Genomic DNA, 14,073 nt, shown 5'->3' with positions numbered 1-14,073 from the left:
CTGGCGTCTCTCCACACGGGGGTGCGCCGGGGCTCCCGAGGCTGAGGCTGACAGCCACTCCTGACCCCCATCCTGCTCAGGTCACCAGGAGGGCCATCTTCTCCCTTTATTGCCTTTGGGGAAAAAAGATGCTAGAAATTACAAAAGGTTGGGATCCACGCTAAGGAAAAAGTGGCCCAGCCTTTGCACACTTTCCATTTGCTTTTGTTCAACTTGGTGGTGGAGGCAAAAACACATACTTTTAAGTCACTGCCTTTATCTGAGTCTTAAATACAGTATTAGGAGACAATGCAAGATTTTACTGAGAAAAAGTGAATTTTTAATTATCTTGTGAATCTACTTAGAAAAACACACACAAGCAATGTTCACAACTATAAATTTAAACCTTTTGCACTAAAAAAAAAAAAACCACGAAACAACAAACACAAAACCACAGGCACGAACTGTAAACCTGCACCAATTACCAACTAGTCTTAAAGTTAATTCTTAGTAGTAATTCAGCGTTTTCCTCCTTGGCAATTTTAATGTTTTAGCACCAAATAATCTCCCACAGAGGTACTCGTAACAACTCTGGTTGCCAGTGTAAGGAGATGCTTCTGTAGCACTACTTCACACACACACCGTCCACTCTCACACCCGCACAGACAGGAGGCACGTGGAGATGGATGTCACACACTGACTTTCAGGGCAATGGAAATAAGACAGAGGGCACACGTATCACACGTCTTTAATGTAGTGCATTCGTAGAAAAAAGGCCAGCTTTCGCTCCCAGGCGTGCTCTCGTCCTTATATTTTAATATCATGATTTAGAAGATGCAGACGTTATTGCCTAAATATTATTCTATACATTTCCATCAGTGTTCGGGAAAACACTTTAAATTGCTACTTAATTTACACCATAATTACTGGGTTACAGCTTCAGCTCATTGGCAATTTTGGAAGCGATATTTTTGAAAGCTATGGACGTCCCTGATATCCGCTTAAACCGGACGCCGTTCAGAGACAGTCTTGGCAGCTTGCACACTTCCATCTCCCACTGCACGAGGCTCTCCGCGTGCCCGTCGCCGTGGACACAGAAGAGTAAGAAGCGCTCTCTCTGCTCGTAGTCACAGTTATTGGCGTCCAGCACTTTGCGGATTTCCCGCATCATGTCATTGGGATCCATGGAACTAGTGGTTTTCATGCTCCAGGTAAAGCGCAGGGAACGAGGTTTTGCTTCTTTGTTTTCCTCCTTTTGCTCAGCAGATACGTTGCGACTGAAAGGCACAGTGGCAGGTTTATTCTTAATTACACAGGAAAACCCACCTTTTCTACTCGACCCAGCTCATGACCAACATCTTCAATACAGCATAATAAATGACTTCCACGTTTTTCCCGCATAGGCTCAGGGTTGGTAGTCTGTTCCTTTGCTAAGAAGTACTCACCTATTTCTCCACAACCCCCTTCCCATCCCAATCATAAAGCCACAGATATAAAAAAAATCTACCTGGCTGAAAAATCTCCACCAGTCATCCGGTGAAAATTAAGAAAGTAATTTGTTAAACAGAACCCTTGGGAGGAGGCAAAGTGGAGAGCGAGCTGAGCACGTCTCCAGAGCCCGGCCCTTGCCATCCAGGCTGGCTGCCGGCGGCAAGGTGCTGGCAGGGCCCTTCACAGGCCAGCTCAGGGAGGTGGCGGCAGCAGCCCAGCCACCAGGTCTGCTCGGCCTGGCTGCTTCTCCTACCCCAGTTTTTAAAGATTCAATTCATCATAACCTCCACTGTAACTGTTACTCGGGATAACCAGTGACTCAACACAGTTGAAAATCGCTTTCCCGGCAAACGGCCCCAGATGCTAAGCACAGCCAGGTAAGGGGATGGGCCATTCTCTCAGTCCCCTACCACCACCTTAGCATTTTCCCTTCTACTTTGTTAATTTAAACTTCCAATTTCACAGTTAAAAAGAATTCTTAGATGACACTACCTTACTACTGAAATAGGAAAAGGAAATGTTGAGGCTTACTTGCTGCCGAGCACTGAAATGACCAGTTTGAATGCAAACTGTACAGATTCACAAGGTGCAGGCTGTGGTCCCAGGCACGGCTCTCTCAGGAACTCCAACAGGCACCTACCATCTCACTGCTCTGCGGTATTTAATCATTACTGCCACAAACTGTTACTGACATTCTCAATTAGGAGGGTGAATACCTAACACGCTTGTATATTAAAAACTCAACAGTGTATGTATGTTAAATACACTCAATCCTATGGCAAATTCATCAGACCTGAGAGTGGGCCATAGGTTTTACTATGTATATAACTCTCCCTGTCATCCACCTGCTAACAGAATATTCAGTTTGGGTCACACCTACCAAAACTGTTTGAAAGCTTCCTAGGTATAAAATGTTGTTAAATACTAAATAGGTTACCAAAAAAAGCAAAAGCTCTCTAAGCTGGGGTCAGGGGAGGAAAGACTAAAACACAAGGAAACAACAATAGCACAGGTAAGGCACGGGCAGTCAGCTAGAGTCCCAGAGAGGTGGAGCCCCCTGACGGGAGGAGTGCAAGAGAGGGGAGAAGTGGAGCTCGAGGAAAAGGCGGGGGGTGGGGTGGGGTGGGGTGGGGTGGGGTGTGGGGAGAGAAGTGGAGCTCGAGGAAAAGGCGGGGGGTGGGGTGGGGTGGGGTGGGGTGGGGTGTGGAGACGAGAGAACAGTTTCGGGGCGGGGCGGGGCAGGCAATGGCATCTGAGAAGAGCTACGGAGAGACCACGGGATTTCAACAACATGACCGAGGTGGGAGAGAGTCTGTGTCTAGAGCAGAGGAAATCTCTTAAGTGAAGGCAAGGAGGTATGGAAAGCCCAGAATGTGTTGAGGGCAAAATCGAAGGTACCCACGGACTGGAGCTGAGGGCACAGCCGCCCCCGCCCCCCCACGGCAGCCGCTGGCATTTACTGAGCCCTTGATCCTCAGCACACCAGGAGGTGGGCTCTGTTAGTCCCTCCCAACTTCGGCCGGGGAGACAAACTCAGGGCAGCTAGACTTGCTCAAGGGCAGGTGGGGGGATGCTGCCTGACTCTCACCCCGAACTTCTGCCTCAACTGACAGATTTGTGTGTGGGGGACACTGGGGCTGCTGAGGCCACACAGGGCCTCATATGGACACGGTCGGCCAGGCGATGGGGCCACTGCAGGTTTTCATTCAGGGTAGTCATGATCAGAGCTGTGTTTTAGAAAGACCAGGAAGAGAGAAAATGGGCTAACAAGGACCTGAAACAGCATGGTGGCGACTGGCATAAAAAAGGGCACAAGTGGAAGAAATCTGGAGTCTGAGCCCATCTGGTGACTCCCCCCGCCGCCAGATCCATGCAATGAGAGGTACAGAAAATTTAAAAGCAAAACACTCAACTACATAATCATCCTTTTTTTTTTGGCCGCACTGCACAGCTTGTGGGATCTTAGTTCCCCAATCCGGGGTTGAACCTGGGACCTAGTGAAAGCACAGAGTCCTAACCACTGAATTCCCTACATAATCATTCTTTCAATCTTAAAAAAAAAAAAAAAAAAAGACATCTAATTTGAAATATGAAAATCCTCCTAGGGCATTTCCCAGAGGTCCAGTGGTTAGGACTCGGTGCGCTCCCTGCCAGGGCCGGGGTACAATCCCTGGCCTGGGAACTAAGATCCCACAAGCCACGTGGTGTGGCCAGAAAAGAAAAAAAAAAATCTCCTAAATATTCTGCTTTCATTCCTTGAGACTAGAACTATGCCAGGAGTTCTCACCAGGTCGACAATGCTCCAGACTCCCAGACCTCACCTCAGGTCAGGAGAGCTCAGGCTGGAGGAATGCGGTTTTTTTTGTTTTTTGTTTTTTTTTATTACAAAAGGAAATTTATTTCAAAAGCATAAGGGAACATTCATTTACATTTGACCAAGGGGATATACAGGTGCCTCGCAAAAGAAAACTAATCCATGGCATGAAGTTTTTCGTTCAAATTTTTGAAACAGAAATAACCTAAGTTGTGCACTATTGCCTTAGGAAAGGGAAGGGGAACAATGAGGTGGTAAAGGAAGGAACACAGTCAACTCAATATCAAACTTTAGAAAGTAAAGTCACTTCTGCTCAGCTTTGAGTTTACAAATATTAAAAAGAAAAAGAGGAAAAATTACACTGAATGTTCAAATTTATATAACTGTAGTCCCAAAACAGCATCTATACTTGAAATGGCTTTAGGCCACTGGCTGATCTGCCGCTGAGGTCCAGGCTACCTGGTCACAGTTTTCAAATGGCAATTCCACGTTCCTATGCCTAGGAATGCGTATTTTAACACCCAAACACCAGTGAGAACCCAGGTGGGGCTGGGACCCGAGGCTTCCACCAGCAGGTGGCTGCAGCACTCCAGCGCCCTCATGTGGCTGCCAGGTGCCGGCGGCAGCAGCAATGCTTCCTGACCACATACTGCTTGCTGTGGCACTAAGCAATTCCACCTGGAGCAGGGACAGATGCAGAACGTTCAGAAAAGGGTGTTGCCTCTGCCGCAGAAATGAGGTAAATACCTATAAAATATTTTAAGTAAAAATCGTTTCCCTCACCTTGAGCCCTCATATCTCCCGTTCCTCTCATATTCAGTTGGAAGCCTCAATGAATAGAATGTAGAAGCACAGAGAAGTGGGAAAGAGAAAAGATATCTTACACACCAGTACACGACCAACCCAAATATAAACACAGACATTATAAAATGAACAAATCCAAAGCACTTTTTGGTCACCAGCTGAGCTTATTAAAACTCGTACTCTTGTAGGTGTGACTCTGCCAGAGGCCATCCCCATGTGTTCATGAAGGCCGTGCAGGAGGCTGGCTGCACACCTGCTTCACATACACAATAGGTATTCCTGCCCAGCTCTGGAATCTGTGCACACTCACGGCCTTCAACTGGAGGTATTCTTTTTAATCACTACCCAAAGTATAGTGGGTTTCCAATTAAATAATCATGGAGTGGAGTTTCCCACAGGAAGCAAGCACTCTTCCCACGGTTTCTGATAAAGAGCTCACGTGAACAAAGCCTCTCCGTGACCCACTGGTGGCCTCCACATAAAAACCCATAACCTGGCCCGCTGGTGAGCTGAGAGGAGCAGGCACGATGTGGCTGCAGTGGCAGCTTTTCCCCCCAAGGGTGCGTGCATCCCGAGACAGCGAGCAACGCTTCTGGTCTCTCGAGCGTCATCACCAAAAAACTGTCTACCTAGTAAGGATAACATTTACTACAGTGATTTAAGTAAAAATAAGACATACTTTCTTCAGAGGTTGGTGGAAAGTGCCTTTTAGATACAATACCATTCACTCTTCAACTCTTGGAAAATATTAAAACATTTCTGCTATACAGTTGCCCACGTCTCAATTTCTGAAAAACCCCAACAAATGAGGTTGTAGGTGTGAATTTTACATTTATTTCCAGTATCAGGATATTAGCTGATTTATCTGTCATTTAAAGGCCTTTTGCTAATGCAATCCTTCATGAAATAAAAAACGACAGCTAACACAGTTACCACTTACCGTTTGCATGCTTGAGGCTAATCATTAATTGCACATTGTTACTGAACATCTCATTCTTCAAACAGAAGCATGCTAAGTGTTATTAGTATGAAGACAGAATTATTTGGATGCTAAATAATTCTACCAAAGGAAGAAAATGCACAGAGCATGCGTAGGCCTCTTGTTACATGGGTGCCACAGTCCCTTTAAAAATGCCTGACAGAGTTAATCTCTTTCTTTCCAGCTTCCTTTCAAAGAAGTATTTAGTTCTCAGCAGAAAGTTTAGTGTTTAAGGAAAAAAAACAGGGCTAGAAAGCCAAACCTGATGTTAATTGCAGGAGCCATTTCAGGGTGAGGATTGAAAAAAAAATGTGTATATATAAATCCTACCTTTTGATAAACCTGAATGACATGTTTCTAAAAGAAATTAAGCCAAAAAAAAAAAATTAACAAAAACGAGTTGCACAAGTTAAATAGTCAATTACAGATAGAACAAAAAACAGCAAGTAAAACAGGGCTCCTCTCCTGTCCAATGAACAATGAAACAGCGACATCTGATGAAAAAGTAAAATTATCACAAATAATTGAGTATGTGATCTTTTAAACAGAAATATAAAAAATCTGTACTTGTAAGAAAAAATTTAGCAGTAAATATTGACATTAACTATAATTGTTTTAAGGTTCTTCAGATGGGAATACCTTAGATAATAAAATTCAACACTCTGTGTTAAAGTCATTGCAATGTACTAGAAATAAAATAACATTCCTCAACCTTCTTCAGAATATCTTATGAACAAAAATATCACCTTATACAGAAACATTAAAAATTTCATTATAAAAATATTTATCCATGAAGAGAATCATTACTTACTTCAGGAAGATGATTTAGACATTAACAGAATGTCTGTTACAGTGGTTTCGTATAAATCTCTTTTTAAGAAAAAAAGTCATTGGAGGTTAGGTTTTTTTCCCTTCCAGTTTTGACATAACTGACATACAGCACTGTAATAAGTTACTGGGAGTTTAAAATGAAGTAGACTTTTTAGAGCTTTAGATATCAAAATGAATGAAAATTAAATAACAGTGGGGGGTTCATTTTTATGTTTTATGTAATAAACGGAAAGAGCTGTATTTAAAAGAAGTGACTCTGCTTGTTAAAAAAAATTTAAGGAGATGCTTGGGTTGTGCTGAACAGAATTTGACAAAAGAAATTTCAAACTATGGCTCAGGCTTGTATGATCCTGCAGTAAGCATTCCTGGGTGAGTGTGAGCTGGGCTGGTCAAGCTGTTTCTCCATCTCAGTTCTGAGACAGAGCACAGGAGGCACTCAAATGTACTTGAGGACTGACTGAATCAATAAATTCCTTCATTGTTTTTTTTTTTTTTTTCCTAATTTGGGATGACTTTTGCATTGCTTCAGATACCTACCAATTTTAAAAGTATCAAACTACTGGAGATAACTGCCAAGCACTCCATAATCAGATCAAAAGTAGTGTATACAGCAGGGTTACACGCAGCAGGAAAGATCATGCACGTGAAAAGGGATTAAAAGGCCTTTAGAAACGTATTTTCATTTCCCAATTTTCTACCTGAGAAAAGTCAAGGGGACTGCTCAGGCACCATAGGACTGATTTTCTTAACTTTTCCTCCCTTACACCCCTTGAGGTATAAAGAGGAGGAAGCTGCAGGACCAAGGCTCTCACACTCCGCCCGGAGCACGTGGATGACTCCCAGGAGCACAGAGGCACCTGCGCTTCTGCCCGGCTGTCCTGCCTGCAGAGTATGGGTGACTGAGCGCCCTGAGCCCACAGCTCTCTAAAGCTCTCACAACAGCCAGGGCACAGCCAGGAGCAGAGGGCGAGTTTTCTGATGCCAGTCCCACCACGTCACAGCAGGTCTCCTTGCGGCATCTACGTGCCAACACCTGACCCTTTCCTGCACTAGAACTTTAACCCTCACAATTACCGTTAGGAGAGGATAAGAAGCTGATGCTGCGGCAGCAAGGACTCTGACTGCTTTTAAGGATGAACTGACTACAACTGAAGTACAGCACCAAGGGAGGCTACAGGTCTCAGTCTGCAAACTAACAGAAGACGTTCTGTAAAAATTTTGGGGTGGAAATTATAAAATCAGATGACCCCCTCTAGAATAGTCTCAACAAGAAGCCTCAGCCTTCTAGAATATTTTCAACAAGAAGCCTCAGCCTTCAATTTCAACTCAAATACATGAAATAAATTTAATTAGAAAATGTGGGAGAAGGACTCACGTCTGCAACAGTGCTTTACCGTTTTCTGCCAGGGACACTACATAGTGGGTTCAGGGCTCTTCTGGAGCCACTGATCTGACTCAGCACTCTTCTGTTGTAGGATCTTGAACGTGTGCCTTAATCTCTCTGAACCTTGCCTCCAGTTTCTTCTATGAAACTGGGACAATATCTATTCCACAGGGTAGATTATGGAGATTAAGTGAGTGTGTGAGAGAGAATGCATGTGTGTGCATACACACATACTTATTTATGTATATAAAATGAGTATTCCTATATCTGTAAATCTACAGACATCTCTTTAGCTTAGCACATAGGAAGCATTCAGTATACTGTGGCTGATGTTATTTTTGTTATGATAGTATTAAGATGACCAAAAAAAAAAAAACCACGAAGGAGGCAAACAAATAAATTCAAGGATTTTAATGAAGTGCAAGGCTTTATTTAAAGAGCCCATTATTGACCAAAGTGTAAGGACACAAAGCTGACTGTCCTGTGACTGGAGCTTAGACAGACCTGACTGCCACACATCCCTTCTGTGCTCGGGGACCAGAGGGCAAAATATCAGTTGACATTAAGGAGCCTAGGCTCCAAGGAAGGAGCTAAGGCACAGGGAGGCTGGGGATAGCACCTAGGATGACCCTGAAAGGAAGCAATGCATTATTTTGGGGGTCATCAGACTCTTCTTGGGTTGAACTCATTGTCTCTCTTGCTGGCCACAAATGGGTGGCCCAAATCTGGCAAGGCCCTTCAGACCATTCTGCTCTTCTGCCCAGCCCGGAATGGGGTGCCTCAGCAAAGTGGCTAAGAGAATAACAGGGTAGACCAGAAACTCTGGGCTCCTCTGACCTCTAGTCATTGCTAGTGGATATCAGAAGTCCTCCCTAATCTGGTATTTGACATCCCGACAGCGAACAGATCATCTGGGGAAAGATAGTTTAATGTGACTTGTCTAAGTTTTAGATGACTGATTTAAAATAAAATTACTGGGGGAGACTGAAAAGTGATATTTAGCTTACAGGTTAAATAAAGAAGACGGCACGGAACAGATCAGTAGGCTAATGGGCCACAGGGAGTCAGAGAAAAGAGGAGGGGGAGGAGGGCGTGTATCATTTTAGACTCTGGGAAGACCCCACTGTTGTTCTGTGAAGACACAGGTGATGAACCAGAGGGTCTGTAACAGGCAAAACCTGCAGGACACGTCGGACAGACTAATCCACAGAGAGGCTTAAGTTCAAAGAATTTCCTCTGGGTGTCCTGAACTGCAGGGGCTCTCAGGTTTCCTGGGTGTGGTCCTGGCTAAAGGTGCCTTTGCTTATAATGCAGAGTGGTATCTTTTCATTTTCCTCTTATAGCAGCCCATGTTTCTAGGCTTTGCAACCTCTAGACTAGATTCTGGAAATAAAGTTAAAAGTACCTCAAGGGACCTTTAGAGATTTCCCAAGGCCCCAACTGACAGTCTACAGGACATACAAAAGATTTTATACGTGACCAGATACTAGCTTCTTCCTAATAAGGTAAGGATTTTATCTAACTATTCAATATAGAATGTTACCTTGTTCTCATTATAACTCAGGCCAACAGAGAGAACAATTTCAAGATTGCAGCTCTAAGAAACTCAGTGCTCCTCAACGACGCTGGAATGCAACGAGAGAAGAGGCGATGTCTCTCTCCTCCGTGTCTAGGGACGATTACACCATACACGTCTTCCTCAGTGGCTACTTACGGGGCGCCAGCCCCGTACTACACTGGACCTGGGATCTGAGGTTTTGCTAAACTGAAGTGCACAGGCCACGTAGAGAGATGTGAGATTAAAAGGAAAATTAAACAACAACAACCTCCCAAGTGCTAGAGAACTTTTAGTGTTGTGAAAAGACTCTGAGCGCTATAATTTCTCTCCTGAAAGGTTTTAAAAGTATAGCGTTAGATATGCAAACCAGAAAAATGTGAGCTAAAGACAAAATGAAAAGCATCTGGGCAGTGGCTTCACACAACGAGGAAGACGACACTTCTCCTTTTGCCCTTGTGTTTGCTCCAACCAACCAGCACCACTAGGCACTTACCTCCTTGTGAGTTTGGAAGTTAATTTACTAAAAAGATTAGTGGAGCCTCGGCTTCGAGTCTGCGACAATGGTGTGGCTTCATGGGACAGGCTGGGTGAAGCAGGTGGGCCGTTATACGTGGCAGTGCGCCGCTCCCGGGGCTGGCCGTGGAAAGTGCTACGACTGGCAGTGCCTCTTGGGAAGCGGGTTCGATCCGGGGTGGTGGCGCTGCTAATGCTGTGTGTTGAAGCCACTGGAGCTCTCTGGTCAGGAACAGTGCTTTGAGATCAGGAAATGACAGATTCTTAGATCTCTGTTCACAAATCCCTGGCTTTGTAGCAAACATGGCACACAAACATTTACAATCACAATATACCTTTGATATAGAGTGGAGAAAACCAGTTATATAAATCCAGATCCAAGGGGTATTTTATAGGACTTAGGAGCAAAAGGTAAGTTAAATGGCAAAGCGTACCAAAGGAATAGTACACAATCAAACAAAACCTCATGGAGTTTAAGGGAACAGTACACACATATTTTCAAGGACAAGATTAATGCAGGGAAATTCTAGAACAAAGAACAGCTAACTCAAGCTTTTTTTCCTTTGCTTCCCTCTCAAATTGCTTACATGCAGAGAACCTTGCCAATACAAAAGAAATAAAGGCTATGCAGGTGAAACTGAAGAATAGGCAACTAAAAAGTTTTGGAAGCACGAAAATGGCATAAGTACTGTAAAATTCCACATGCTGAGAGCAACTTGGAAAGAAGGGGGAATTTTTTACACCCTTTATAGTATGCAGAGGCATCATGAAGACACAAAGATGACCAGGGACACCATGAGACAGGATGTGCTTAACTAAAACCACGCACAGGAAGGACACTTTGTAGACAACTGGAACAAAATCTTGGACTATAAAATCCACAGCACAAAATTAAGAAGCAGTGGGTACACATTAGTTTCACAAGGAATGTGCATTTTTCTTACATAGCCTTGAAGTTATCTCCTTCACTGTCTATTGGAGGTAACATCATCTTGGGGCGCCCAGAGCCTGACATGGACATCGACTTGTGATGTCGCAGCCGACAGGTGGAAGATGTCTTACAAACAGAGGCAGGGCTAGCTGCGTAAGCGAACATTTCCATCAGGCTGGGAGGGGGTTTGGGTTCAGGCAGAGGCAGAAACAACAGTATGATGGACTAGTGACAAAAAGAGCAACTCTTGTTCAAAGCATATAACCTTCCTCCCCAAACCATCTCGTCTTTGTCAAGGAATAAAAATCTCTTAAACCTGTTTTGGGGATTCTGGAGCAATTGCTAATCTGTGTCTGCTTTTTTTAAAACAGCAATTTTAAAAGTTTATTAGCTTTAAAGGAAAGAAAATAACATCATCCATGTTTGAATATTTATGTGAGAGGGACGATCTCTTCTGAGCGATGTATAAAGTTAAGCCTACCCTAAAAGAGATGCCTCCCTTCAAATCAAAGTGAATCTATAATATGAGCACACTATGCTCCTGACCTGTTCCCAAAGCACACTGTCGTATTTTAAATGGACTAGTAAAATCACAGGTATAGTAGTAACTAGTTGTATTTATCAAAGTATCCTATGTTGTTTAAATATCCTATGTTGTTTGTATTTATCAAAGTATCCTATGTTGGGCTTCCCTGGTGGCACAGTGGTTTGGGATCCGCCTGCCAATGCAGAGGACACGGGTTCAAGCCCTGGCCCAGGAAGATCCCACATGCCGCGGAGCAACTAAGCCCGTGCGTCACAACTACTGAGCCTGTGCTCTAGAGCCCATGAGCCACAACTACTGAGCCCCCGCGCCACAAACTACTGAAGTCCAAGAGCCCAGAGCCCGTGCTCTGCAACAAGAGAAGGCACCACAGTGAGAAGCCCATGCACTGCAACAAAGAGTAGCCCCCACTTGCTGCAACTAGAGAAAGCCTGTACGCAGCAACGAAGACCCAATGTGGCCAAAAATAAAATAAATTTATTTTAAAAAAGTATCCTGTTGTTAAAACCTTCCTACTCAAAGGACTTTCACTTCTTTATAAACAACACTCAGAATTCCTAAGGGATCAACAGAGCCCCATTTTTCAAGGTGGGAAAAATAATAAGAGCGAATTAACCGTTTATAGACAGAAAAAGAGTAACAGAAGTGGCTACATGTCTGCAGTTTCACCTGGCACAGACAGCTATGGGACAAAACTACCTAAGGGAGTTTCCCCATCCTTAATTCCAGCTCAGTCATCATGTCCTTGGAATTTCAAAGGGGCAGTTTCTTTCCTTTAAAAGATAATCAGGGATTTAGAATTCTGACCATACTCTTTCAGTGACTTTCTACAGAAATCCTTTCAAAGCCTGAAACCTAGAAACATCAGGTTCTTTCCCTCATGCCCCACATCCAGAGCAACTGGGACATCTTGTTGGTGTCAACTTCCTAACAGCACTTCAATGAGCCCGGGCCTCCCCACCTCTACTCTGAGGGTCTTCGTGCAGCGCCTCACCGCTCCCACAGGCCCAATCCTAAGTCTTAACTGGTCTCCAATTTCACACTTTCCAATCTGTCCACCATACAGCTGTGAACTTTCTAAAGCGCAAACCTGACCTTGTCACTCATCTGCTTTTAACCATGCAGAAGCACACTGCGTCTTCAGGATAAAGTTCAAACTCCTCACGCTGGCATCCAAGTAGCATCCTCAGGTGCCCACAGCTCGGCCCCTGCCACCTCTCCAGGCTTGACCTGCCACTGTTACCTCCCGGAACTAGACTTCTGGGCCCACCTGATGATGTGCAGTCGCTTGGTCGTGCCTCAGGTCAAAGGACTTTTGCAGGAGCTATTCTCAGTGTCTGGAGAGCCGGCATCTTTCTACTTTCATCAAAATTCAACCCAGAGGTCATCCCCTCCGTGAAGTCTCCGCCGGTGCCCTCTCCCATCAGGAGTGACTCATTCCGCTCTACGTATTCAGTGCAGGCGCCTGCCACGTACTGCACACCACACTGTACCGCAGTGACTCACGCGCCCTGGAAGCACGGCCTGCAATCTCATCGTGTCCCCGGGGTCTCCTAACTGAAAAGGTACATTAAGGAAATGAGCCACTGGAATTCTAACAGTCCCAATATGAAGGAGACAGGTCTTTGTAATAAACTGCTCAAGAAGATCTGTTTGTCCCTGCGTTTCTGTTTGACAATCCTGCCCTCTCACTTGGGGGAGTGGCTTATAAAGATTAAACATAGATTCACTTTTGTGTTTTTCACAGTCTTTTCCTTTGGCAAAAACACCTGAATACTGTTTTGGCAGAAATAGGTTCTTGGTCTCTCGATGTTGTTGACGCCACCCCAGACTTTCCCAGCTACCCCGGCCAGTGACAGATTAAGAGATGGGCACATGGTCAGAGCCAGACCAACAGGGCCCCAGAAGACGGCCCCAGGGCTTCTGCTTGAGCAGAGCTGAGTGTGGGAAGATGTCAAGGCGGATGCTGCTGAGCCCACCGAGGAACTCCTGCAGAAGAAGCAGAACTATGAGATGAACCCTGACTCTATCCCTGGACTTTTTTAGTTATAGGAATTCATAGATGCCCTTTTTAATTTAAACTTGTTTGGACTGGGTTTCTGTCACCTGCAACACAGAGAGTCCTAAGTGATTCAACTATCTGAAGAAATGCTTTGTTGTTTCCAATATGCACGTACAGACATACATACACATAGATACATATAATTTTACTTTAATAAGTTACAGATAAATACAACTGTCTTTTGTGCTCCATTACCTGTTCCGAGCAGGTCAAGAGTCGTCAAACACACTTTATCCCCCTGCCCAGCTGCTGACGTTCTCTTGCCCAAATTAGGAGCTAAGATCAATAGATGCATTAAAAAAAAAAGCAGGGGAAGAGGAGGAGGCAGGAGTTATTTGGCATCTTCCCTGGAGAATATAAATGGTCCCAAAGACTCTGGTTAAGGAAATGGCTTTCCTTATCCAGAGCAGAGAGATGCTCAGCCTATTCCCCGTGAGGCCACTGCTCCCTGGCTGGACAGTGAAGGCAAGATTGTGTGGACAGACACTTTGCAACAAAAAACTGACCCTCCTTAGAGTCAGAGACCTTCTTAAAAAGGAAGTGTAGGGCTTCCCTGGTGGCGCAGTGGTTGAGAGTCTGCCTGCCAGTGCAGGGGACGCAGGTTCGTGCCCTGGTCTGGGAGGATCCCACGTGCCGCGGAGCGGCTGGGCCCGTGAGCCATGGCCGCTGGGCCTGCGCGTCCG

General features: G+C 44.8%; 1 protein-coding gene across 9 annotated transcripts in view; it reads right to left on the bottom strand.

Annotated features, from left to right (window-relative positions):
- Positions 1–367: 367 nt before the first annotated feature.
- Positions 368–14,073, bottom strand: part of MARK3 (microtubule affinity regulating kinase 3) — a 108,171-nt gene continuing 94,465 nt past the window's right edge. For 3 of the 9 annotated variants that reach the window (XM_028496440.2, XM_028496441.2, XM_028496442.2), the window contains 5 exons: positions 10,798–10,959; positions 9,834–10,091; positions 5,898–5,924; positions 4,568–4,612; positions 368–1,256 (listed from right to left, as the gene is read on the bottom strand). In XM_028496440.2, coding sequence (XP_028352241.1) covers positions 911–1,256; positions 4,568–4,612; positions 5,898–5,924; positions 9,834–10,091; positions 10,798–10,959 — 838 coding nt within the window. In that variant the 3' untranslated portion in view covers positions 368–910. Of the gene's footprint in view, positions 1,257–3,539; positions 4,463–4,567; positions 4,613–5,897; positions 5,925–9,833; positions 10,092–10,797; positions 10,960–14,073 lie in introns of those variants that run through there. The other 6 variants (XM_024131113.3, XM_024131116.2, XM_055088741.1 and 3 more) reach the window with 4 other exon arrangements.

This window comes from Physeter macrocephalus, chromosome 11, assembly GCF_002837175.3.
Source record: "Physeter macrocephalus isolate SW-GA chromosome 11, ASM283717v5, whole genome shotgun sequence".
Lineage (NCBI taxonomy): Eukaryota > Metazoa > Chordata > Mammalia > Artiodactyla > Physeteridae > Physeter > Physeter macrocephalus.
The sequence above is the reverse complement of the archived record's forward strand: the minus strand, read 5'-3'. Positions and strand labels throughout refer to the sequence as shown.